General features: G+C 40.5%; 3 protein-coding genes across 7 annotated transcripts; 1 reads left to right on the forward strand and 2 right to left on the reverse strand.

The window, feature by feature from the left end:
- On the reverse strand, positions 3,067-7,742 carry LOC110435254. Of its 2 annotated transcripts, XM_021460661.1 has the most exons (7): positions 7,592-7,742; positions 4,260-4,310; positions 4,086-4,181; positions 3,949-3,996; positions 3,427-3,831; positions 3,216-3,331; positions 3,067-3,108 (listed from the first exon to the last, which is right to left on the reverse strand). In XM_021460661.1, exons 1-6 carry the CDS (start codon positions 7,715-7,717, stop codon positions 3,221-3,223), a joined length of 837 nt encoding a protein of 278 aa, XP_021316336.1. In that variant the 5' UTR covers positions 7,718-7,742; the 3' UTR covers positions 3,067-3,108; positions 3,216-3,220. The 2 variants fall into 2 exon arrangements, with proteins under 2 accessions (XP_021316336.1, XP_021316337.1); XM_021460662.1 differs by lacking the exon at positions 4,260-4,310.
- Positions 7,769-9,033, forward strand: LOC110435255. 4 transcript variants are annotated; one of them, XR_002452867.1, is made up of 3 exons: positions 8,098-8,239; positions 8,325-8,553; positions 8,731-9,026. XR_002452867.1 is itself a non-coding variant. In XM_021460663.1 (2 exons), the coding sequence occupies exons 1-2, from the start codon at positions 7,806-7,808 to the stop codon at positions 8,828-8,830; spliced, it is 534 nt and encodes a 177-aa protein (XP_021316338.1). In that variant the 5' UTR covers positions 7,769-7,805; the 3' UTR covers positions 8,831-9,028. The 4 variants fall into 4 exon arrangements, 1 of the variants encoding a protein (XP_021316338.1); XR_002452866.1 differs by having other exon boundaries at positions 8,325-8,540; positions 8,731-9,023; XM_021460663.1 differs by lacking the exon at positions 8,325-8,553 and having other exon boundaries at positions 7,769-8,239; positions 8,731-9,028.
- LOC8072800 (DNA polymerase delta catalytic subunit) lies at positions 10,683-21,302 on the reverse strand. Its single transcript, XM_002450405.2, has 30 exons — positions 20,901-21,302; positions 19,744-19,854; positions 19,542-19,648; positions 19,278-19,437; positions 18,853-19,048; positions 18,633-18,768; positions 18,396-18,533; positions 17,942-18,019; positions 17,760-17,851; positions 16,911-16,977; positions 16,740-16,811; positions 16,292-16,378; positions 15,740-15,859; positions 15,565-15,663; positions 15,074-15,181; positions 14,860-14,955; positions 14,715-14,780; positions 14,381-14,437; positions 14,198-14,285; positions 14,022-14,101; positions 13,663-13,776; positions 12,910-13,024; positions 12,626-12,798; positions 12,479-12,550; positions 12,296-12,370; positions 12,120-12,209; positions 11,870-12,030; positions 11,706-11,779; positions 11,528-11,615; positions 10,683-11,431 (listed from the first exon to the last, which is right to left on the reverse strand). The coding sequence occupies exons 1-30, from the start codon at positions 21,190-21,192 to the stop codon at positions 11,344-11,346; spliced, it is 3,300 nt and encodes a 1,099-aa protein (XP_002450450.1). The 5' UTR covers positions 21,193-21,302; the 3' UTR covers positions 10,683-11,343.

Here is a 27,635-nt window from a genome sequence, read left to right on the forward strand (position 1 = left end):
AGTTAAGCTAAGCTAGAGCGAGCACTAGCGCTAGAGAAGGGAGCTACGCTCTACTACTAAATGCTAATGTGGAGCTTGAAGTCGAGATTAGTTGTTGATTCAAGAGCCAAGGCCTCCTTTTATAGAACTAGAGAATAGGGGGTACTTGTAGGCATGTTGGAGGTCGGTGGACGGTAGTAAGACGACGGGCGCCGGCCAAGGGGGTGGCCGCCCCTTGGATCCACCGCCTTATGGTCCAACGGCCTTGGATGCATCTCTATGGCGGTTGTAAGGTCTGTGGATGCCCAAATACGGGTTGGAAATAGAAGTTTATATAGCTTTGGAGTATGGCGGTGGGGCCATGGATCCATGACACATCCACCCTTCACCATTGGATCAAACCAACATGAATGGACGGTGTAGAAGCTGTGGGGAGGTGATCCCATGGATCAGTGACATGGCAGGGTCACCTAGGGGGGTGGGTGCTGCCTATGTGGTGGCGATCGCCGGGCCAAGTATTGTTACGTCCACGTGTCACATGTCCTCAATTTGTACCATTTTTTGTATTTTTTCATGTATGCAAATAGATTTCCAAGGACATGTGGAACTAGGTGAATTATAAATAAGAATTCCATCATTTCAAGTTGATATACCTTATAATTGGGTGAAATATTGATGGTGAAATGAGGAGTTAACGACCATCAACAGCGACCAACTCTAGAATGACAACAACGGTGGCAAAATTAATAGGATCCAAAGACCAAACAAGGGTGCTGCTCCCGGTGAAGATATCGACCTCCCCGGGGACACGCGGTGCAAAAGTGATGTCTTGTGTTATTAGGCCGTGTTTAGTTGGTGAAGTGAAAAATTTTGCGACACTGTAGCACTTTCGTTTGTTTGTGGTAATTATTGTCTAACCATAGACTAACTAGGCTCAAAAGATTCGTCTCGTTAATTTCGACCAAATTGTGTAATTAGTTTTTATTTTTATCTATATTTAATACTCCATGTATGCGTCTAAAGATTTGATGTGACGGGAAATTTTGAAAAATTTTGGGTTTTTGGGTGGAAGTAAACAAGGCCTTAGTGGAATAGTTGGTTGTAATGTTAAGAGCATCTCTACTGGATCCTCTTTCCCCCTTAAAAGAGGAGGCGCATGGTGTGGTGACAACCTGCCCACAGCTTGGCATGGCGGTGGAGCGAGGTGGCGATGGCCCATCCATAGCTCAACGTAGGGTGCTGTGGGGGTAGCGGCGGTTTGCCCCGAATGAGATTGTCTAACTTCACACTAACTCGTCACTATGTCAACTTTACAAAGACTCAAATTCAAAACAAAGAGAGGGAGCTAAAGAGAGAATACAGACTTCTAAAAGAAGCAAGGAAGCAAAGTGGTGCGTCATGGGATGATAAGCTATGCATGATTGTAGCAGATCAAGCTGTTTGGAACAACATCATTACTGTAAGATTTCTTTCTTGTCTCTTTCTGTTGTTCATTCTTGTTAAATAGTCTCATCATTTGCTAATTACTTTTCATTCTTGTATTCATTAAATAGTCTCATCGCAATGCCAAGAAGTTCCAAAATAAATCTTTCCCATTGTTTGAGGCTTTAGGAGAGCTATATGACGGTATGTTACCATTGTTGTATCTTTATATTCCTACCAGTCAAGTATGTTTTGTTTAGTTCTCCTAATATTACTTGATTTCACTTGCTCGTGTAGGACAAATTGTTGAGGGAACCCTAAACTTCACGTCCATTGCTCCTTCCCAAGTTAATGTCACACAGCCCTTCCAAGTTCCTATCACACAACCTTCCCAAGTTGCTCCTACACAGCCTTATCAAGCTACTCTCACACAGCCTTCCCAAGTTGCTCCCACACAGACTTATCAAGCTACTGTCACACACCCTTATCAAGCTCCTATTACTCAGCCTTTCCAAGTTCCTGTCACACAGCCATCTCAAGCTACTGTCACCCAACATAATATGGGAGAAGAAGATGAGAGTCTCCATTTTGACTCTTTTGCACATGATGTTGAAACTGATGATGAAGACTTGAGGATATTGGAACAACCAGTTGCACGTGATGCCACTGCAAGGTCAACAATGGGAAAAAGAGGTGCAAGTACAAGAAACAAGGACAATGCTACAAGTGACAAGACAAAAAAGGCAGCACAAAGGCGTCGACAAGATGGGCAGGTGGTTGAAATGATGGGCAGGTTTATAGAAATGAAAGAAAAGCAAGCTGAAGATGAGATGGCTGAAAAGGAAAAGGCAAGAACTAATGCAAGCGAAGAGTACATGATCAGCCAAACGAGGCCTTATGTGGCTCAGGTCAGGGTGGCATAGCCCTACTGCGGTGGCCAGGATGGCAAGACGGTTTGTGCTCATCTGGCGTGGCACAACTGCAACAGCTTGAGATGTACAAGTGTGGAAGAAAGAAAGGCGGTTGAGAAAAAATATAAGGTTTCTCCCCTCTCTTTAAGGTATAGGGGGAGGATTTTGAGCAGTTGAGAAAAAAAAATAGTTATAGTTAATTAAATAGTATACTGATGCTTTCTCTTTACACCGAAGTTCCCTGTTCGATCAGCTCCCCGCTGAGCAAGAACAGGCCAAGTGAGAAATGGATCAGAGCCTGCACGAACTTCGCTGCTGCCAATTGCCAAGTGATGAAGGGCAAGCACTTCGTTGCTGTGTAGTATGCAGCAGGATCGAATTGCAAAAGCAGCAAAATGTTCAGTGGGCTACACTTACCAGGCAGGGGACAAAAACTCAAAGGTCATCATGGTAATATGTTACATCCTCCATCAACTCTACATGAAGATGCATAGTGTCACTCGTTGGCATCCCACCTACTGTAGGAGGCTTAGGACTAGGAGTATCTTACATCCCTATTAACCTTTTCTCTTCGGTCCTATAGCAAGCACTGCACAATACATACACGCATACTCGCACATTCATCGTGAGTTGATCAACTGAAGTAATTATATATGCCAACCCCAGGTGGAAAATGGTCTAAATTCTAAGCTCCTCTATATATATATATATATATATATATATATATATATATGTTTCCTCGTATGCACAGATATGCTTCATGGATGAAACATTCCCACAGAATAGGTGAGTTCTCCTGCAGCAACAGAGGACAGATCAACCACACGCTCTCAACACATCCACTGAAAAACCATTGGCATTCCACATTGTGAAAACAGAAGTAAAGCGAAAATGTTTGGTTACCTTTCCTAAACTGGTGCGCGAGCCAATCCCGGAGCAGCCAAGGGAGGCACATGGCCAGGCCCCTCAGACGGTGCCCTAGTTTCCATCTCAAAATGCTTCTTCATCTCTTCCTGTATCTGAAAAGAAAAGAGGGAGACAGAGCACACAGAGAGTGTCACCAATGCATTTGTTTTTATGTAAATTCAACTATTCTGAACCAAAGTCACCGTACCTGCAGCACCTCTATGTAGAACACCCAAACCCAAATGGACAGAATTATGATGTATCCTACAGTTCCAAGGGTCCACAGGACTGCTTTTGGTGTGTGTGCGCAGAAACGTAGTATCACACATAACCCAGCGCTAAGGAACAGAAACACGAGAAGCACGAGCCATTTGAAGACGTGGAATCCAACACCATCAATGGACTCACTGTCTCTCAAGTATGACGCAAGAGCTGTCAGAAGGCAGCAGATGAAGAATGATATAACGCTTCCAATGATAATGCCTTGCATCGCATGGTCCTCAAAGGCCTCTTTTGCATTTGCAGCAAGGGGGTATGACAACGACAAAATGACGAGACTGCCACAGAACACAAGCAGCTTCTCCACAATAGTGTAGAAAGAACTAAGTAAACCCTGAGTCAAAATAAAATGCATAAAAAAATTTAATGGCTTAGATATCTAACCACATTTTGATGGCTCTAGTCCATTTGAATGGCAGCCAAAGGGGTAAAAGAAAATAGGATAAATCACCTTCTTCCTGTTCTCAAAAGAATTATTTACTTGAATGCTGGCAACCCACTGTCAGGAATCAACAACACAAAATATCGTCAGAAAGGGAAATGGAAAAATAGGAGGGAAAAGAGAAGATAACTACATAATTTTCTCACCTCAGGTGCAACCCGAGGAAGCCTATTCCGTAAATTCCTAGATTCATAGTTGTCACAAAAATGGCTGCCCTCATTTCTCACACCATTGATAAGCCCCTGCAGAACACCAAAAAGGCAAGAAGCCACAATGTCAATGTGTTCATGTTTATTAGGAAAAGAAAAATGATAGCATACCATACTGCTACTAGCAGAGTTAAATGATGATGGTGGCTGCAGATCATCATCCTGATGAAACAAAAATAGCGCATGTTAGGGTACTGCAGCTCACCATATCGTAAAACCCTCTTCATCGTAATAAGATTAATCCATCAGAATTTTCTGAACATGCTAAGAGAATTGGTTTTTCATAAGCCTTGGGAAATGAATGCCATATGGGTTTAGCCAGACAATTATTTATGAAATGGATTGAACTACAAAGAGGATCTGATACAAACTACTGGCCCTTAATCCATTCTTGTACGCACAGTTTTTCCATGCATAAAACAACTATAGAAGCAGTAAACAATCTATGGCCAGTGACTAAGTTTAGCTGGTTTAACAATCAGTAAGCAATCATAAAAATTAAAAATATACAAGCCAGTCAAAAAACATACCAGTGCATATAAACATGCATTCACAAAGCCACCACGAGATATAAAACTGTGAGATAAATATCCCCAAACAAAGTAGCAGACTGAGCTAAAATGAATGCCACATTCACAATTGTGAATTGTCAGACTGAAGCTGAAGTGGAAACTGTATCAGCCATTCAGACTCTCATACACCTCTTCATTTTTGAAATCTGGTGGGTAAAGAACATTCCCTCATTACTGCTCATTGCTTTATTAGTTTACCTGTGGTTGTTATGCTACTCCTACTTTTGTCAATATTATTGAGTTGACAAGGCACTCTCATTGGTGTAAACAATCATGACAAATTGAAATCATAGTTCATATACCTACTTTCACTATATGTTAGTACAGATTTAGCCCCAAAGACAGATTCTTGTCCAAAGGGACTGAACCTTCTGTACTGAGCATATTTTGCTCTGTGATTTCACCAGTTTTCAGATTTTCCTGGAGTACTGAGGCCTAACCAGGTAAGGAATAAATTTTATTATAAAATCCAGGAGAAGCCCAGATTTGAGTAGCATGCCACAGAACTAATTAGGTGGAGAAATTAACTAAGCTAGCTGACCCACAAAATACCATTGGGTACCCACTTGATCCTTGGAGCAGGATTGGGTGGCAGGGAAAAAAAGATGAAGAGTCATGTGGAGAGCATGCAGATGAAGATGGGGTAGGGCAGAAACAACTGCAAGATCTATGTTACACAAAGGAAACAGCAAACGGAGAATCTCAGTCGATGAACAAAACTAAGATGGCCCACCACACTAAGTCCTTGTTTTTAATGATACTGTAAACACAGCCATATACAACAATTTGAGGATTTTCTTGTAGATCCAACTGAAGCATCCTTGCACACCTTTCATTGGTCAGAAGGACCCTACAGTTCCAACCAGAGACATAATTACCGACCTTACTGATGGTTCTTCTGCATGCATAAGCATTCCTGGGTCTGGGTACAGTACCACCTTTGCAACCAGTCTATACCGTCGGGTCTTCTGATTTTAGTCCTTAGTATGTGGCTGCACCACAAACTAGAGCCAATTTCACAGAGAGTCTGGGACATTGTAGTAGAGAGGGATATGGGATACCTAAAGTGAGGGAGACTGGGAGAGGATCCATTTGCTCAATCTTTTAGCAAAGGCCTCAAGCTTGAATTTCCAAGCTTTAATGGCGAAGATCCAGTAGGTTTGGATAAGCAAGCTGAAAAATGCTTTGAACTGGGTGAAGTTTGCTGAAATTTTTCTTTCAAGAAGAGAAGCACTTGGCACTCGCTAAGGGGTCAGCATGCTTGCACGCACACTCAAAATTCCAATGGCACTGATTCTGTAGGATGCAAGGGATGAATGCTTCTGAGAGAAACTGTCACTATTGAGTCCTTCAAATAAATGCAGCAGAATAATAAGAGCTAGCTTACACTGATAAGTTTGAAGCGCTTATGGCATTGATAAAAGGAAAACAACCCAATACTGCTTGAAGATTACTTTTTTGTGTGTTTTATATATGATCTCAATGTGTACACCAACAGCTCTCTGAAAATATGAAATCTCATGAACCCAGGACAATAGTAAATGTTTGATTGAAAAAAAGGTCAGTCTTATCTTATGCTCTAAATATGGAAATTAGTATAAAATCAGCCGATGGAAATACTGTTACCACTGCTGCTGGGAAGGAAATGGGAACATGCTTCAATGACATGAACCCTGGATAACTGGGCACAGCAGGATTGTGCAAGTTCACTAAGCAAATCCATTTTACTACTGAACATGACAAAGAAACTGGTTGAGCAACATATAGCATACCGCACATAAGCCAAGAGTTACACTACTGAGCATCAACACATAAGCCAAGAGCTATAAACCCTGAGAAGATTAAAGCAGTTAAAAAAAATTAAAGTAAAGACAGGAGCTCTGCCGCTCAATTAAGATGGAAATAGAGTTTTATGTACAAGGGCACCCATGGTGCCAAACACACTGGTCATAGGACCAAAAGCAGTTAAAAATGGACAGCTCTATATAATGCAACTGAACTGAAGGGGATTTCTTTGTTTAGAAGGCTATTACAGCCAAGTTCATTAGAGATTTTGGTGTGATCTGCATGCACTTAAGAAAGAATACATTATGACAGATATTTCCAAGTATTAAGAAATTATTGTCAAACGCCCTAATCCTGGCATGAGAAAAAAATCAGCCTCTCACTCTACAAAATAGAAACTGATGCAAGTGACAGAGGTGCTGAGGGCTATATTGATAGCTTTGTTCCAATTGGCAGGCCCGGAGAGTCCACTGATCCTAGGGCAGCTGCATTGTCAACTTACGATAAAGAAATTTTGAAGAAATGGGAGTACATACATCACAACAAAGTCTGACATAATCCATGTGTAAAGTGTAGAGACAGATCAATGACATTCAGTACAAGGTACTGACCAAGATGCCGGGTTTCAACTGTTAAGATTCAGTACAAGAAGGGTTTGGAAACTAAGGCAGCATCAAAATCTAGGTCGATTTAAGAAATATGTTAACAGAACGACAAGCTGTGGTAGAGAGATCCAAAGGTAGTGGCAAGAAAAATTCCAGATGGAACAAGTGTCCGAAAGGGCCAGGCCAGTATTGAAAAGTCTGATGCAAAGTGAATCCGAATCCTCCTCTGAAAGTGACATGGAGCCTATACCAACACTTGCTATTCCCCAATCCCTAATACCTTCACTCCTTTATCCAAATAATCGTGTTGGTTTAACTGGGAAAAAAAAGAAAGGAGAGATTAGCTGCACAAAATTTCCCCGCATGTTCCCGGGGGGCGGGGGACAAATCCAGATTCTTGCTTCCATTCCCAGACAGTAACCTCACTCGATCAGTAACATCGGTAACAATGTAAAGACAAGATGGAGATTCAGTGACAGACCTTCACATCCAGGACCAGCTCATTCCCCTTCCCCGGCGCATTCTCCCCGTCCGCACCTTGTCCTCCTCCTCCTCCTCCGCCGCCGAGCTTACTTCCATTTCCATCCGGAAAGACGGAGACGGCCATAGGGTGTCGCCGGGAGGCCGCCGGCGGCGCGGGTCTGGAGTTGGGAGGCGGAGGCGGAGGCGCTGTGCGCAGCGGCGGATCGGAGGGTATGCGGGGACGGGGGTGGAAGAAGTTGTTGGCTTCAGCAGCACGCAACCCAACGTTTCCCCCAAATTTTGGCAGTGTTGAATCCTTTATATCTCGTCAGAAAAAAAATGGATTTTTGGAGGGAAGAAGAAGGTTCTGCGGAGGTTTGGTGGCTGCAGCCGCACCTGGGGGCCTGGGGTCCCTTCTGCAGTCCGACTCTCGTCCGCGGCTCCTGCTCCAAGTCGGCTCGGCCCCTTTCTTCTCTCCGATGCAAGCTCTAGTCCACCGCAGACCGCACTTCTTGGTCAATGAGGCGCCAGAGTCGTCACTTGTCTCCATCGTTGGGTACGTGATCCGCTACCGTAGTTGGTTCTTCCGCCGCCGCCTCCTCATGTCTCATCTTCCTGCGCCCGCCACCGCCCTCATCGTCCACTGCGGAAGCCACGATCGTCTCAGGTGCGACTTTGAATGCTTCAATTTCGAAATGTAGATTCTGCAGTTGAAATATTGAGTGGCGTGCTGTGATGTTTGTGCTGCCTAGGACTTGGCTGATCTCGCGATTCAGATGCTGGGCATAAATTATGCTAGGATGAGTCGCGCACCTGGTGTGCTCGATGAAATGCCAAACAAGGAAGGCCACGGTCCATGCACCTTTGTTTGCTGACTGCTTCAGAAATGCACACGGCTTTGCTTTGTTGGTCAGATACTCGCTAGTTAATTAGAGCAACAATAATCTTTCAATCTTTCTGCTGTGAAGGTATGCAGCGAAGGTCCACACTTAAGCACTTATATCCACTGCTTATAATTTCATATATTAAAAATTTTACCTAGCGATGCCCTACTTCCTAATTCCAGCAAATGAAAATGCCTGTGTCCAAGACAGCACTTGCTGCTCAGTCTTTTCCTATAAGCAATTAACTATTTTCCCTAAACTCATCTTTATACAGGGAGGCTGGTGCTCCCGTAAAGAGTGCATCATATCCCCAGCTAGCAGAAGTTCAACGTACAATTTATCTGAGTGGAGTGGACAAGCAAACAGATATGTAAGCAGTTGATGGTCACATATAAAGGTTGATGTCAGAAACGGTTGTGCCTCAATCCGTTAGAAAACCATTGCAACTACCTTCTCTGTTGTCTATGTGGACAATTCTTAGGCCTTGTTTAGTTTCCAAAAAAATTTGCAAAATTTTTCAGATTCCCCGTCACATCGAATCTTTAGACACATGCATGAAGTATTAAATCTAGACAAAAATAAAGACTAATTGCACAGTTTGGTCGAAATTGACGAGATGAATCTTTTGAGCCTAGTTAGTCCATGATTGGATAATATTTGTCAAATACAAACGAAAGAGCTACAGTGTTGATTTTGTAAAATATTTTGGAACTAAACAAGGCCTAGCAGGCCAAGTTCTCGCACCAAGCATCCCGTACTGATCAAATTATAAATTTAGATAGATTTTTTTTTTTTTGCAAGATCAGGTGTGAATATGTGTGTGGGTAAATGCATACGAATGGCTGGTTGATGTGAAGAAGGAAAATTCTGAAATTCTTTGTTTCATTGAAGGTCATACTAACTCAGGCCTTGTTTAGTTCGCAAAATTTTTTGTTTTTGGGTACTGTAGCATTTCATTTTTATTTGACAAACATTATCCAATCACGGAGTAACTAGCCTCAAAAGATTCATCTCACAAATTACAGGTAAACTGTGCAGTTAGTTTTTATTTTCGTCTATATTTAATGCTCCATGCATGCGACCAAAGATTCGATGTGATGGGAAATTTTAAAAAATTTTGCGAACTAAACAGGCCTCATTGCAAGCAAACTTGGTTGCATAAACAGATTGTTGTCTTGAGCAATGCAAATAGACTAAAAACATATTCTAGTTCCTCGGTGCTGCTGGTGGTATGGCCGTGCTACCCTGGTGCTCGTAGGGATGCACGGAGTTCGTGCCGGCGTCATCCATGGCTGCGCTGCTGGTTCAAAATCTGATTTAATAAAAAAATAGATGTGTTTGGTTTATTTAAACAATTATAACTATTACGGCATGTTACCATTCAAAAAAAAACATATAGACGTGAATACCAAAAGTCTTTTTGAACCTCAAAATAATGAAAAGATTAAAAAATGTTTTTATGCATGTAGAACACATTTATTTAACGTCAAATTTTATTAATATGTATGTGACGTCAACTAAAGTAGCTAACCATATTTCTCTAATTGATAACTATCATTTTATAGGAAATTGCAAGTAGTATAAAAGATGAGTAATATAAATGCCAAGCTCTGCCACTTTTAGTGTCGAGTTTTCGCATGTAAAAACCTCTATCAAAATTAGTTAATTTAATTGCATTTAATGATTACTACATATACAAAATCTAATGTTTCATTGAAAAGATCTACCAATAAAAAATATCAGTCACCTATCACAATCGCGTGCATCTCCACTATAAATTTCTTGAACAATGAGACAATTCAGTATCTAACATTTGTGGGAAAAAATGAGACAATAACAAAAAATAGCACCATAAATAGATCATTCTAAAATATTTAACGATTTTTAACTTTAAACTTTTTATTTGACCATTCAATTTTATTTGTGAGCTGGCAAAGCTCTCAGAAGATTCTCTGCCTCTTTGGTATATTAGGTATATCAGTGATGGAGATGAGGATGGAAAACCATTGTTCTAACGGTTGCCAGATGATAATAATAGGCTGCATTGAGGAATCCATGGTGTGGCCAAGTTGGTGCCACTGTAGCAGGGATAAGTCACCCGTGAAGATTTTGAATGATTATTATTTAGTATTTCTTTTTATATGTAAGTCTGGGTTTGCAGAGTGGTATCCAATATGCAACAAAAATCTAGATGCGTAACCAAGATTTAAAAAAGGACCAATCTCATAAAACCAGGCAATATTTAAATTAGAAGATGGCTCACAAATCACAAGATTCTCTGGTCCGGACCAAGTTTTAGCTGCAAGCAACAGCCTCGGCTCCCAGTTATTCATGCTCCAATCATAGACGAAGGCAACAGCTGGGTCGCGTCGTTGCTAGCGCTCGTCTCCTAGCTCTGTGCAGTTCCTGACATAAGCACCTCGCCAGTTCAGATGCTCAGAGACTTGCTGGCATTCTCAGTTCGAAAATTGCACAATTAGAACAAGAATTGAGAGAATCCACGTGGCCTTCAAATTGTCTCATCTCACCCAGCTACAACTTACAAGATGAACTGCTCCAGAAGCCTTCTGCCTTGTACATCAGCAGCAACTCACCTCGGGAGCAAGCATTCTTTCACGGCACAAACTACAGAGAGGAGACACGAACCTCCTATCATCAAACAACTCACCTAAACTAGTAAACTACAACTCATCAAAATATAAACAGCAAACATAACGCTGAATCCTACTGGCGAGCCAGCCTACGGACTACCTACGCGACAACGGGCTCAAGTGTGTCTGGATGCTCGCAAAAGGCCAGTCTCATCTTAACGTGTATCCGTCATGCGGTCGACGGTAGCCTCCTGTCCTCCGCAGGCAGCCGTGTGAGAATTTACAAGCCCAGAAAGTCAAAAGTCCCACCGGTCAAGCTGCAGCCTAGCTTCGGCCATATCCTTCTGAGCCTTCCTTCGCCGATAGAAAATCGGACAATCCCGACTGCAATGATTTGGTTGCACAGGAGGAGGTTTTAAGCTTGTGACTGCCTGAACGTAGTAATGAGCAGGTGTTGAAATGAGGGGAAAAACAGCAAACCTCGTGCAGAGAACGTCCTGGTGCAGAGATCCTTGGCACTCCTGGCATTGTGTCCATAACCTCCCAAAGAGCATCTCCAGGTCAGAAACTGCAGAAGTCAACATTTGATTTGTCAGTGGTGAGCTCGGGGACATAGTGCTTACAAACAAAGATGCATTTTAGAGTGTACAGCACATACCATTTGCTACTGTTTTGCAGTATAACTCTGCTTCTCTTCCCTTGCAATGTGAGCAAAGTGTCTGACTGGCACCACTGCAAGATGAAAATCCAGGACAAACGGTTAGGCGTTTATAGACACTGGTTGCTTAGGTTTTTGCATCTGCAGTGTAGTGCATTCAGCACCTGATAACAGCTTTGCACCCAAGGCAAGTTAATTGTTTCTTTGCAAATTTCATTATCCCGCTATTTGAAGGAGTTGAGATTGAAACAGATCTGGTGTGGCTTCCATGAAGCAACTCTTTGCTGGCATTCTTCAGAATTGGCTCAAAGATCCTCAAAAGTGGCTGCCGATTGACAAGTGGTGAGTTACAATTTTTTTTGGAAATCAGAAGGGGAGAGGCTCTGAATACTAGGGGAAGCATTGGACACAAACCTTGCTAATTTGGTTCTCAAGGTAGTATTGAGGATCAATGGGTATATTATTGTCCAAAACATAAATTGGATCTTCTGATTTCTCATATGCCTGCATGCAGAAAGACAAATGTATCAAACATACAACCACCATATGACAGATAATACCATAGCACATGATGCAGATGTTTTTTTTACCTTTGCCCCTTTTGCTGCTTTAATTATAACATAAGGAACACGATCACCAACAGTAGGTGCAGTAGCTGGATCTCTCTGCTCAAGAAAACCATGATTTTTCAGCAGCAGCAGCACTAAGACAGCATATCATTAAGAATGGGTTGAATATCATCAAGATATGGTAATAACATCTAGGGTTCATACCTTTCGCATCCTCTCAGCAAGCTCCACATGAGCAGCTTTTACCGCATAATCTTCTCCCGTTTTTGTCAAACCCTGTGCATCTTAAACAGTCAAAAGATTTGCAACACAGAATAGAAAATCCATCTTAAAACAGCTGAATTTGCCAACCTTTGTTATGACAAGAAGAGACAAGTCGACACGATTCATTAATAGATCAGATATGGTGTTCTTGACATATTGGACTGCACCAGGAACATCACGATCCACCAGTATTTTATGAAGGCACTCGGTTACCAGGTTCTTTACCAACAAACAGTTGTCCCTTCTCACAGTTTCAATACCTGCACGCAACAATACAAGACATTTGAAAGGAAGAATAAATAACTAACATCTGTGCTCCACATCCAATGAAAATAGTTTAGGTTTTACACAGCTAAAACAAAAAGAAATACCTTTTGCATCCATTTTGTCAAATTTCTCAGGATTCGTCCAGTACAAACCAGCATATCTCTTCTTGCTGATCAGAAGGTAAGGAAAATAGACCTTCTCAAACTCCAGCTTGATGGGCTGTGAGAAAGATATCATAAGCAACGTATGAGTTAGAAATTAAATGAAAAGCAAATGAAAGCTTAGCTGGATACATTACAGATCTTTCTTTTACAAACATTAAAGATCATTTCAGAAAATTGTCATCCAGGTCAGTTGACTTATAAAAATATGCACCACAGGAATATAACATGAAAAGATCCTAACTCCTAGTGCCCATTTATAAGATAAGTCAAGGAACCACCTAAGGCATCACAAAAATTACAGTTAGAAAAGGTAGTTGCTTTGTAACACAATAAAAGTAATGGGTAGTGTTTTGCTCTTGTAAAATGGGTAGACAGAGATAGATTAGAACAGATCGCTGACCAGATAAGAATTGGAGCTTATAAAGCTAGAAACTACTATGAGAAGCAGTAACCTTGCAGTTAGATGTTTAAGGGTTCAGAATTTTTTTTTCTTAAAAAGGAGCATTCTCATAACTGGTTTCACTGTTACCAATAAGTTTCAGTGAGGTCATGGTTGGAGCTTGATCACAAAAAGGCCATGGATGCTGTATCAATTACGACGGTTCTACAATGAGGACAGAAAAGCCAATGTTCTACTCAAATGCTGTATGACTCATTCCAAAGCCTCATGTTTGTAAGTGTTTCTCTGTTCACCTTGGTAAAGGTTCCACTAATATAATCTGCAGCTTCTCTTCCTAACTTCATTGCATCTTGAACTGTAGAAACACCAAACTGTACCATCACAGAATCAGTGTCCCCATAAATTACCTGCGAAGTCACCAAATCTGCTGTATCAGTTATATCAGAAAATGAGTGAAAGGCATCTTCAACTAGTGAAGCTGAACTGTGCCAAACGAGGCCTCAGTGTCACTATGCTGATGTCTAGCTAAAACTAATGGAATCAAATTTACGTGTACGTGTCTAGCTAAAACTAATGGAACTTTGTGAGATCAAACAGAAAAAATAACAGGAATCTAACAGATTTGTATAAGAATAATGCAGCACTACTTTACCTCTGCATTATGCTCATAACCTCCTACTGTTGTGAATTTATCTTCAACAAGCTTTTTTGTATGTTCAATCATCTGTCGTCCTGTGTGACCAAAATGCTTCAGTGCAAGAAACTTGACATCAAAATAGCTAGCAAACCATACAATGGATTTCTTAATTATGTTAAACTAAGGCTTACCATAGCTGGTCACACTTGAAGAAATCTCTAAGCAAGGTAACTGACCAACAGTTGCTCCAGTGAAACCATAAACTGAGTTTGCACTTATCTGGAACATACGCAATTCAACAATGGCATTATTCAAGTAGTTCAGATTTGAATCAATGGTTGGATGGAATAAAGGGGGGAAAGATATGGAAGTACTTTCAGTGCAAGCTGACGACCATCAAGAACAGCCCTTTCGAGTGGGTCCTTTGCTTCCTGAACAAATAATTGGCAAGTTTAACATGGGACAAAGACTTAGCACTGCGTGAATATCTAGCTTTTTGCAACTTGCAAGTGTGGAAGATCTTTAATACTGCCTCCGTTCTAAATTGTAGGTCATTTTGGATTTTCTAGGTACATAACTAGTTATGCACCTAGATATACACTTTGTCTAGACACATAGTAAAAAAACTATGTATCTAGAAAGCCAAAACGACTTAGAATTTAGAATGGAGGGAGTGCACTTTTCTTACAGATGAATTGAGAAAAATACCTTTAAATCTGCTTTTGCCCTTTTCCGAGCTGCTAATAATTCTTCAAGGATCTCAGGAAGTATACCCTGATATTGTGTTCATAAGCTTGGTTAGAAAACACATCTTCTGTACAGAACACCTATTATCAAGACAGGATGCAATTACCTTCTGTAGTTCTGGTTTCACAAATATTTCACCAGATGGGGTTTTATTGATGCTTTCTGGAGGTAAGTTGAGTTTACGGGCGTCCTCCGGGGGCACCTCCAAAATTAAATAAAAACTAGTAAATTGTCATCCATTGTAGGGACCAAAGGTCCTTTTAGAGCATGCAGCAATAATTTATAACTATATAACCATCAGAAATCCACAGAAAATTTACCAAAGTACAGTAGCAAAGGTTATATGCCATCATGATGGATGGATACAAAGAAGCAAAGTCCAAAGTTGCGATGGGCTTCTCATAAAATCCAGCCCTTGCCTCCAAAACCTAAAAATTGAAGGGGATATGATTACAGCAAATCCTTATATTGCAAAAGAAATAAAACTAAATTGTTCATTGCACAATCGATTCATAAGGTGGGAAAACTGATGAAAATCTCTTGCCTCCCAGATGGAAAGATTGCTGGCATACACAAAAGCATATGTTTCTAGAGTGGAAAACCCTGCATATGTATTTCACTTCCACATGCATCAAGAACAAATTTTGCAATAAGTGTGGATAGCTTAACTAGTCATCTAGATTTTATTTAGCTTGTGATGACAAATACAAAGTTTGTCATAGACAAATACAAATATCCTAATAACTGCAATAGCCATGCAAAGAAAATGAGAAATGGGCTACACATGTGCAGATAATGTCCTTCAACTTACAGTTGCACCCTCAAAGGTATCTTGCCCAGACCCTTGACCCTTTATATTTGGTATAACAAGGTTTTTCTGTTTTGCTTTCCTGAGTAGTTGCGAGAGGACCTGTGGTATACAGATGAAAGTATTGTTAGGGTACTAAAGTGTGACATTTCCAATAGCATGATTGGCTTCTTCTCACCTTAATACTTTGTCCCCTCGAAAGTAGAAACGAAATGGGAACACCAGTGACCCTCGCCATTTCCACATAATTGTAGATATACATCAATTTGTCTAACAGTCTTTGAGGAAGATAAGCATCCTGTTTTTACAAAGGCAAAAGTCAAAAGTCATGTATACGTAGGAGAGAAATAAGTTGATACAGTGAAATCAATAATAGCACTGTTTCATGCTAGCTTGTAACTAGCTACTGGCAGATCTACTGGCCAGTAGGAAACTGAAAAGAGAACACACAAATATACTGTAACTATTTTCCTAAGCCCTAGTGTTGTTGAGAAATTTCCAAAATGCAAAATTGGTGCTCAAGCATTGACATTGTACTTTATTGTTAAAAGTGACGTGTAGAGCAATATGTAAGTATTTATTTATTTGGGAATTGGTCCAAATGCTTCTGGGGCACCACTTAAAAGCTCCATGAGCAATAATAACAAAGTGGCCACAACTTACCAACATACTCTGTGTAAAACATCACCAGTTCAGTAACAATTAAAACAAAAGGGTACATTTAGTTGACCTTCAAGCAATAAACTGCCAGCCGCCTTCGTGTCTCTGAGTTTCCATTTTGAAGATCAGATATAATTGAATGATGAACATCTTCTTTCTGCTCAAAATTCAATAATTAGGAAAGAAAAGGAAAGGGTTCTCAAAAGAAGGAAAGAATATTGAGTCAGTCATTGTTAGTAAATAGTAGCAAAAATTATATGGATACAAATAAATCCATCTACATAGGCTATTTTGCAAAAGAATATCAATTTTCTAGAAGACTGAAGTCATGCCATGCAATCAGAAATACAAGTCAACACCACCAACAGCAACAATAAGAACCACAGCAAAGCCTTTGATCCCAAGCCAAAACTAACACTGATCAAACACAAAAAAATAGTTCAAACAGAAAGGCATCAAAATGATTACGAGTACAATGACTGACAACAACATAGAGCACTTGAAATGTTTGAACTTACTTGCTCCCCAAGGAAGTGTGCCGATACAGAGTTCAATGAATAAGAACTCAGCTTGTAATCCCGTTGCATAGCCTGCATCATATCCAGGTAGTGAAGATAAAGAAACATATGAAACAATCTCATGGAATAAACAAACACTGATTTAATTGTCAAGCAAAAGTAAATCACAACCTGCAGGAGATCAAATTGCACTCTTCCTTCAATGGTAACATCCTTACTTTCACGCACACCATATTGCCTGGATAAGTACAACCACCTCAGCATTATTTTCTTTTTATTACGTGGAAAAAAAACTTGATAAATCTTTCACTTTCATTTCTATTTTTACATGATGACTTTAATTTCCGGTTGCAACTTGCAAGTCAAGGAAGTCCAAAGCATTAATATTTAGTACATAAGTGACAAAAAATGGAATGAACTGTGACACGTAAACTGTAAAGAGTTGGGAACTGAGGATTGTCAAAACCCTGGACATGATGTAGATCAGAGGAGCCTAAAGCTCTCTATGGATCACAAATTTGAACCATCTTTGTGCTAAAAGACAGAAATACAGTGGATATCATGATGCAGAAAATATGACTAACCATAGAAAATTAGAAACTGTGAATGAAATGTATGAAATATGAACACGCTACAGCTCATAGGATACCATAACATCTAAAAAATAAGCGACTTTTCTCCTTAAGACAAATGAGCAAGATTTGTATGCCAGCAGGCAGCTAATTCAGAATCAGAAAAAATAGATGCATCGCTAGAATCAAATAAAGCACAAAAACAAAAACATGAGATGCACATGCAAGTAGACAATAAAACTAAGCAACATAGTGCTTCAATGATATGGTAGCCCCCCCCCCCCCCCCTCACACGCACACACACAAAAAAGGGGGGGCAATTGTATGAATATGTTAATATAAAGGGTTACAGAATGTATAACGAATATTTTATTGACCAAGAGAATTTGGATGATAAAGGCAAAGTATAAATATTAAATGCATAGAGGAGAGAGGTACAAGAAGTCACCTTGAGGAAAAGGTCGTATCACGGACACGAACACGACTATTTCTGATTCGGCCAAGTATTGGAAACTCCGCTATCTTGAGAACTTCAGCCCTCTGCAAATGTGTGTAATCAACTTGTACTAAATATGGCTGATTGTCAACTTGGCCTAAAAGAATATGAATACTCTACAGATGTTATTGTACCTCAATAAGATATGGCATGTCAAATTTGCAGATATTGTATCCAATTATGATATCAGGATCCACTTCACGTATGAAATCCTGCAAATTATTTCCAAATAAGAATCAGATTATTTTTTGCTCAAGTCCTTTGACTACAATAAGAAACTGTATTTAACTTCTCTCCTTTTGAGGAATAAGTGTGTTATAAATTTTTTTCTTTTCTTTTGAGGAATAATGATATTTAGATTTAGCAAAAAAAACAAATGTTAACTGTACATAGCAAGTAAAAGGGTAAACAAATACAAAATGTAGATACAAAAGGCAAAGAGAATGAAACCAATACTGGGATATGAAGAAAATACCATGGATGATGGCACTATAAATTCGTTTTTTCAAATCAAAAAGGATAAAGGCAATATACAACCATACATCACGTTCAAATGAATTTGACAACTCCAAAAACAGCAGCACATACCCTCCATGCAAGTAGAATATCTCTCTCCGTATCAAATGACCTAACATCGACTCCCACAATGGGAGAGCATGACTTAAGAGTCATGACATTCTGTACAAAAGGTTGGCCTTCTCCTTGATGTGTTACCAAGTTAGCTATCTATTTAAATTCAAAGAAATAAGTCAATAATCGTAAACATAAAGACCTTTATTGAAACTAATGATACCAAGTATCAGATACATGAATAATGAAGTCAACCTGAATAACAGGATCATGAGTTGGTTCTGGGAAATGACCTTTGCGACCAGCACATTCAATATCAAAACTTAATATGCGAAATGGGGCCATCTTAGAATATTCTCCTTCAGCAGCATGACTTACCAGATCTGAGTATCTATTAGTTGTGTTAAGAATAGACATAACTGAACACCACAGCTTAGTAAATAGATGAAGCATTCAATTAAGTATAGAAGGATACAGGCAATCTAGCTCTAGCTGACAATAGGACATGAGACGGGCTGCTTTCCTGTATTTTCCAGCAGGAAGCTCAATCCAGTTGCCACCAACAATATTGCAATCAATCATGAAACGAAGGGCAAAAAGAATGTTGCTTTCATATGTCAGGAAACTCTTTGAACCAAGGCCTTCAATCATTATGCCCCTTTCCAGAATACCTATAATATGCAAACATATGCCATTTAAACCAGCAAAGAGGGAAAAAAGCAACTAGTAACTTGGATGATCAGAGGAATAAAGTAAAGATCATAAAATCGCATGCTAATACATTGACATGGAACAAAAAAAATGTTCTGTAGGTTATCCATTAAATAAAGAAAAAATAGTAAGGTCAATCTAGAAGACTTAGCAATAATAGTTGTATTGTGTCTTAAGGGAGACACTAACCACGACAGCTAGCAACCATGGTAGGCAAAGCGACTACTATCTTGAGGAAAGGCTGAGATTCCTGCGTTTGGTAATGCATAATTGTCTGCTTCTGCACAAGCTCAACTCTCTTCACGAACCTTGGAACATTGCTGCTTCTATTTGACTCCTTCATCCTCCCCTGTAGTACAGTTTGAAGAAACCATAAGGAAACTATGTACTGCCAAAGTACTATGTTTCCTTAAAAGCTCATTTAAGGTATGATTGTTGATTGTAAGTACAAACCTCTAGTGTTTGGTGAAAGCGCGATATATCATCAGGACCCATCCCTGAAGGACAGCCAATGTAGAAATATGGCTCAAATCCATGCACCTGACAGCATATGCTGTGACCTACAAATGTTACAGGGATAGCATCAGAGGTCAGCAAAAACCATATGGCAATAATAAGTCTTTACTGAGAGATAATAGAGTACTAGAGATATTACCTTCTCTGGTAACACCAAAAATCCTGAGTATGGCTGCCGAACCAGATGAGTTGGGGAGCAATTCTTTGTGGCTCTCACCAATAACATAATCTATTTCCAACTGCTGAAAAGCTAGAATATCCAATACAAACAGAAGAGTAGCACATGTAAGATGAAGCCAAATGTCCTGAATATACGTTCACACAAGTACAAATTAAAACAAAACTAGGTGATTATCTATTTAATTAGCAAGAAACATTGAATCTGAATGAGCATTGAGCATGTACAAGAGGACTGTTAAGCAAGTCCTGAGTTTAGACTTTTAAAGCTCATAACTCATAAGTGCAGAAGTGTATAAATATATGTAAATATAAATGTGTGTTTGATAGAAAATAGGTTCACTTCATAAATTAATTCAGAAGCACCAACATTTGGAAAACTGCTAAGTGATTTTACGATCTTCTCTATCATGATTGATTACAATATTCATCTCAGATGGGAAGTGATACAAACAGAATTTTGAGCTAGGACTATGAAAGTGTACAAGAGAAAAATTAGAGGTCTATAAGATACTTCTATGAAGCAGGAGTTGTACTCATCTTTAAAAGTTAAAACCCTTAGCCCTTGATTTGAAATTCACATCTATGATTTATCGACTGCAGCTAGTTGCATCACTCATAATTAGTTAAACAGACAGTTTTAAAGTGCACCAGACACTGAAAAGGTGCCTTTCTTCCTGTCCTAAACTAGCCAGGGATCCAAAAATGGCGAACAATAAACTTCACTAGTCAACATGATATACAAACGCACATACTAGTCCAAGATAATAATTGCTCGTTTTTGCCCAAAATATCACCTTAGGACCATGCTCCAAAATTCCTGAACACTACAAATCCCAAGAGAAACCACATATGTGCACAAAATGTTGCCGAGACCCAGACCACAGTAAGGCAAATTGACTAACACAGCAGCATTACCAAAAATATGAGAGCCCTATCCAAATGACAGTTGGTGCAAATCATTCTCAATCTGGCAAAGCAATACTGAATCCAAACCCCAACGCACTCCACACGCAGCCTGCCAGACCCCCCCAACCAACCCATCTCGAGACACTGAATCCATCAATACCCGAATCAGCAGGGTGAACGCCGGGAGAGAAAAGGGAGGCCGTGTCGTACCGACGGCGCGGGAGCACCCGGCGGCGAGGTCGGAGGGGAGTGCGGGGCGCTTCCACCGCGCGAGGCGGGACGCGAGGGCCTCGTCGCGCTGGAGCATCAGCAGCGCCGCCTCGTCCTCCGCCAGGATGGACTCGTCCAGGAACACGTCCTCGTCCATCATGTCCTCCTCCGCCGCCGCGGGAGGAGGAGGCTGCGGCATGCCGGGGCTGGGGTTGGCCCTCTTCGCCGCCGCCCCGGAGGGGGCGGGGGGCGGGGGACCCCGCCGCTTGCCGCCGCGCCCGCCTGAGCTCATCGCCGGATTGGGGGACGGGGGGTGGGACCGGGAGTGGGAGGGTTAGGCGGGAAGTGCGGGGACTGAAATTGGGGTTCCCGCCATTGCTGGGGAGGTAGGGTTTAATACAGAGAGGGGAGGAGGTAAAGAAATACGCCTCCCTTGTAATGGTTACGTCAATTGTAGACACGAGTTATTCAGGGGCGTCTAGCGTTTTTTTTTTTTTTTTTGGGAGGGTTCATGGTCACGGTGAGATAGGACATAGGATAGGTCCAAAATCTTTTTTAGGGATGGAATCGACCTTGTTTCATGTTTAGTTGGAGGAGGATAGGATGGTTCCTATGGCCTTGTTTAGTTTCGAAAAATTTTGGGAAATCGACACTGCAGCACTTTCGTTTGTATTTGACAAATATTGTCTAATTATAGACTAACTATGCTCAAAAGATTCGTCTCGTCAATTCTGACCAAACTGTGCAATTAGTTTTTATTTTCGTCTATATTTAATACTCCATGCATACGTCTAAAGATTCGATGTGACGGGGAATGTGAAAAACTTTGCAAAATTTTCTGGGAACTAAACAAGGCCTGGGAAACAAAAGGTTTAGAATGGCAACTCGGACGTGTAGGGTCTAACATGATTGCAACTGCTCGTGAGGCCCACTTGTCCCACCTTGTCTCTCACCTTCCACTCATTTCTGGAGGCACGACAAAGCCAACTTGAGAGTATATTCAATATTATTTAGAGGGATACTCTCATTCTATTTGACTTAATCCAAACACCTCTGAAATGAGAATCGCCCCATCTCATCCCTCACGGTCTCATGAACCAAACACACAATAAAAAGTCATTTTAGTTTTGACTATCTCCCCCTAATAATACCCTTATGACCTTATTTTCATATAAAATTGTTATATTGAGGGAGATGAAGCTTTTTTTCTCCCAAGTAACTCTTCTATTTTTTAGTGGCCACGAGCATCTTCATCGTCTCTCTCCAATTATTGTTCACCAACCATTCTTCTTTCATATCACGGGCAATATTGGAGAGAGAGAGAGAGAGAAGGCGATGGGGGAGGAGCGACCAAAGGGCTACTTCACAGCAAATACGTTGAAGCAAGCGTACGTAACCTCAAGTGTCGATGGCTAAGACGGTGAGCAGTCATGCTTCGTCCCCTATGTCACATTGCAGACCTTTTTCGTTGTCGAACTAGAGCATTGACTCATATGCTAAGCACGTGAGGATCTACGTTTTCCACTCCGCAGTGGTGTCGGTGCATCGCATCGAGAGGCAACAATGATGTCGATGCCACCTTCGGTGAGCACCCCATCCGAACATTGCCAATCCGCAACCGGATTTTTCTCTGCTTTGTCATCAAGGTTGTGAGTCATTCATCACAATCCAATCGGTGGATGACACTTAAATAGGCCGAATACGAAAATTGATCAGCAATTGATACTGGGAGAGGAGTAGTAGGGATATGCTACAACATCTATCCAACAGTCTAAAATTTGGGTAGCCCTATTACCATTTTAGTGTTTGTTTGTTTGATCCCAAAACTAAGGAGGTTGGGGGATTAAATCATGTACAAGTCAAAATCTCTCTCTACCTCTTCAAATATCTTTGACTTTGATATCAAAAAGACATTATTGGCGAGTTTTATTGGCAAGTTGCTGCTACAGATGCTCTTAGTTAAGCCATTGAGAAGAAAAATATAAACATGTAAAACATAAATCCTATTTTGAATCCAAATATGTGAATGTGTCGTTGGGGCTTTCCACGACATATTATACCTTAACAAAGTATTATTCTCACTATATTTCATACTCCAATCATCCTTTCCCAATGGCGATAACACGAATGGTCAGGTACACACACTTAACCTGACAGATTTTTATTTTTACAAGGCTTATTAAATTTTTGGAGAAGTCTACTTACATAATCAGTATATGAAACTTGAGTAATGGTTGGCTACAATTTATGAAATTTGCACCCCTTTTAATCCTAATACAACATATATTTTTGAAGTGGAGGAGAAAGTTTTTTTTACCTTGTTCCAGTTCTATTTAGTACGAATTCACATTGAATGAGATCTACTCTATGTATATTTAGCATGTTTGTAAAGTCTCCATGTCAAAGCCCTACTATGGGTCTGTTTGGTTCTCCATGCTAAACTTTAGCTAGCTAAAATTATTTTAGCTACTCTTGGGTGATTAATTGGACTAAACCATTTTAGCTCCTTTTAGTCAATGTGTTTGAAACTTTAGCGATTAAAGTGATTAAATTTTAGCTGGCTAAAATTTAGCAAGGGGAATATATATATCCAACAACGGCTCATCCATTTTGCATCATACGACGAAAGCGGGCTGGACTCATACTACTTGTTTAGCTTGTTTGGCCTACGAAGACGTGCAAAGTGAGCAGGAAAGCCCAGAAAGGTGCGGGCCTCAGATCTAGCCACATTGTTCGTCTGCAAATTTTACCGTTGTGTGTTTCTCTTTATCTCGCTGAACATCTATCTGTTTCCAAAAAAAAAAAGAAAAGAAAAATCTATCTGTTTCCAGAAAACAGCTAGCAGTAGCACTACATACCTCTTCGTTATCTGAACCACCCATCCGTCTCAGTGGCATCGGTGCCTAGTATTCAGGTTTGCATGCAAGAGCGCATGTAGGTGGGTCGTTTTTCTTAGCGCACTCACAATGCAAGACTCTATCACAGAGTCTAAGACAATTAATTACATATTATTTATGTTATTTTGTTGATATAACAGTATATTTATTGAAGAAAGAGGTAGAAAAAATAAGATTCCAAATCTTATTTGGACTCTAATTCTACATTGTTCAAGGTAATAAATAAGTTTAGACTCTATGATAAAGTCTGCATTCAGAGATGGTTAGAGCCAATCCACATTGGTCACTCTCATGGTACGGTGCAGTCGGTTCACGTATACGTATACTCCTCCTCTGGAGGTTTTAATTTTTAGAGTTTTCTTAAGTCAAGTTTTTTAAATTTTTGACCGAATTTCTAGAAAAACATTAAGTTTTATAGTTCCAAATTAGTATAATTAAATTTATTTTAAAATATATTTTTATAATTTACTCATTTTATGTTATAGATATTGATGCTCTTTTTTATAAAGTTGGTTAAACTATTTAAAGTTTGTCTACACGGATTTTATGAATTGAAGCTTTCAGTGACAAATATAGTAGATGCTTAAATAAGCTTAACTAGTACTCCTACTTTTTTGTTAGCATATAAGCACCTGTTTGAGCAAATAAGCATCTTATCTTATCCACTACATGTACATAGAAGCGCTAGGAGGGAAAAAAAGGACAGAGACACAGTTTTCCCTGACAGGCTGACACTGAGCACCGCGATTATATAAGTACATGCTCTAAGACTGGTCCGATCCTCTCTTCTATCTGAATTCCTCGTCAGCTTGGAATTCTCAGTGCTCGTTCCTGTCGTCGCATGGAGGCCGCAGCAAACACGAGAAGAGGCAGCTGATGACCAGGTCCCTGATCGCACCACACAAGCGCCCTACAGCGCTGCTGCAGCCTGCCGCCGCCGCCGTCGACGGCGCCGGCGGCTGTCCCAGGTCGACGTCCACGAACTCGAACTCGCCCTCCTGATGATGATGGTGTGCGGCTCCCGGCGGCAGCGGTTGCGCCTTGGTGGCCGCCGGTTGCGACATCGATCTCGCTCGTGCGTCGAGGATGATGTACAGGAGCTAGAGTACGCACACGTACGTACGGGCGTCGATGACTGCACCGTACCGCTGCAGCTACCTGCCTGCCTGATTAATTTGCTGATTGTAAACTAAGATTAAGATGGCCATATTATAAAGACATAGTATACATCATGTAGCTAGTACGACTCCGATTGCATGCGACAAGCTGCCGGATTACGAAGCGGAGAAGGTACGAATTTATACGCACCACAGTAGTGCAGCTAAGCTAGCTAGGCCACCACGGGACAGATACGTACGTACAAACTCTCGGCGCCGTTATCTTGTTCCTAGTCGATTTCGACATCATGTGGCGGATTATTACGAACGAACGAACGGGCTCGATCCCTGCTCCCCCACGTTCACAAGGAAACGGTGACGGAGCCAGCCTCGTTAGTGAAACCTATGATTGGAGTCTTACATTGCGAAGCTCATTATTTCGCGTCCTATAATAACAATTTTCTCAAAGACGAGTTCCAGCCTAGCGAATAAGCCTGCGTAGGATGGCAACCGACAGCGGAACCACAAAGGCAAGAGGAGGATGTGGCGCGAATCAGCCATGGAGCTAGCACAATCCTGGCCCTAGAAAACGACTCCCACCCACATTCTTCTAGAGCCTACCCAACAGGGAGGTCTTGCACTTGGTAATTCGGTGCAATATGGAGACAAGATTTATGCAGAGGGGTTTTGAAGAATTTTAAAATATGTGATTTGAGTGTAGTTTATTTCTTTAGATTTTCATTTCAGAATTAGGCTCCCATTTTTCTGGAATTAGTCACTAAATTGTTATTGCTAAGTTAAATACATGGTTCGATAAAATATGAGGAGTATAATGATACATAAGTATTTTAATAAACCACACTATTTAATAGATATATTCTAATATCATAGGCAAATAAATTTAGATAAATCAAACTATTATATTCTAATTATATTTGTGTGATTATGTTATCTAAAAGATATCAATGAACATTATAACAAGTTTTATTTTATTATAGTCTTTAAATATAAACGTAGACTATTTACTATATATATTATATATATAAAAAAGTTATATTGTTAGCTGGGAGATAGCACCGCTGCCCTCCTGGCTTTGTCAGTGGTTGTCAACCCTTTGTTGTCTATTGGAATGTACCTTGAAGCTTCAAAATTAGATATCTTTGATGTCATTGTAGCATCAAGAAGTATGTCTGCAGACTTGACATCTCTATGGTATATTGGGATTGAAACTGATGAGTGAAGATAGGCAAGAGAAGTAGAAATTTCAGTTGCAATCCTCAACCTGTTGCTCCATGATAGTGACCTTTTGGTTCTTCAATATGGACCGGGAATAAAACCATACACCAACAGTGGCACTTTAGTCTCTAGGCAACATCCAAAGAGTTTTAACATATTCATATGGTTGATCTATGAGAGGATTGCCACCTCACTTATGAACTCATCTATTTCTTTCTGGAGGGTAATTTTTGTCGGTTTTATGGCCACGACATTTAGATCTAATAGGATTTCTTTGTAAACAGTGTCATGCCCTCCCCCACCAATCTCACGAGCTTTGTTGAAGTTGTCTGTCACCTTTGCAAGCTCATCCAATAGTATTATCATCCTTTGTATACAATGTCTGCCTTTTAGGACAACAACTGTTGCAACAAGTCCACAATTTTACTTGAAGTATATTTGTTTTGTACTTTTATCCTGCGTTTTTTAAATTGTAGAGTAGATATGGATAATATATTCTTGGCTCCACCATACGTATAATGTCAGCAAAAGGATCATCCAGACATGAGAATCTAGTGGCTGTCACCTGTTGGGGCCTTGATGGGAGATGCAACCGCCGTGCTCATAAGAGCGTTGCCATGCATTCCTCGTGGGGCACCGGCACTCGTGGTCTCCAGGCAAATTGTTGCAGTAGCCGCCCAAGCATGATTTTGCGTGTCGCCGGGTCCTTACACTCGTCAATATCTGTAGCCAACAAAGGATATGAACAATAAAGAACAATAGAAGCCTTCCAAAGAACTATAAACTAGTGAACAGAGATATTATATTTAGGACTGAGGAAAATACTCTCGGGTAAAAGCATTAGTGACCTTGACATCCATTTGCGAATTGCGACGTAGTCGTACGTAGCCCTTGTAGCAGTGGCACGTAAAGCCTCCATTCTCTTGCCGGCAGTCGCTGTTCTCACTCTTGCAGAGATGGCTGACCACGTCCCTTGGGCACTTCCCTGACTTGTCGGCAGCTGTCTCTGACAAGCCTTTCTTAACGGCCCATTGTAGAACAATGGGAGATGACATGTGAGCCAGCAACTTTGACAAAGAGGATGACACACATATAAGTGTATATTTTAACAACTTTTTCAGTACTTTTACATGCATAATTAGTATTCATAACGAAAAATATAGATGAATTGTTCCATTTTCACACTATTATGATTAAAAATAGATGAATTGTCGTGTTTTTTTGCTGTAAGAAATTTAAAATATTTATATGGTACACGTGGAATGACTTTCTGGAGCTTTTAACTATTAGTGTTTCGATTGTCTCCGCTCCAGAATGCTCAACATATGGGACAACAACATCATGGGGTAGCAAACCAAGTGCAGCTAGCTTTATTATTTGGCTAAAACTTTTTAAGTTCCAAGAACATGTTCGAGCTTGAACTCAATACGTACGAATAATGCTCGCATATCTCTACGATTGATTATTCTTAATAGTAGATCGCAATCACGTTCACGTCGATATGA

Source organism: Sorghum bicolor, chromosome 5 (assembly GCF_000003195.3).
Source record: "Sorghum bicolor cultivar BTx623 chromosome 5, Sorghum_bicolor_NCBIv3, whole genome shotgun sequence".
NCBI lineage: Eukaryota > Viridiplantae > Streptophyta > Magnoliopsida > Poales > Poaceae > Sorghum > Sorghum bicolor.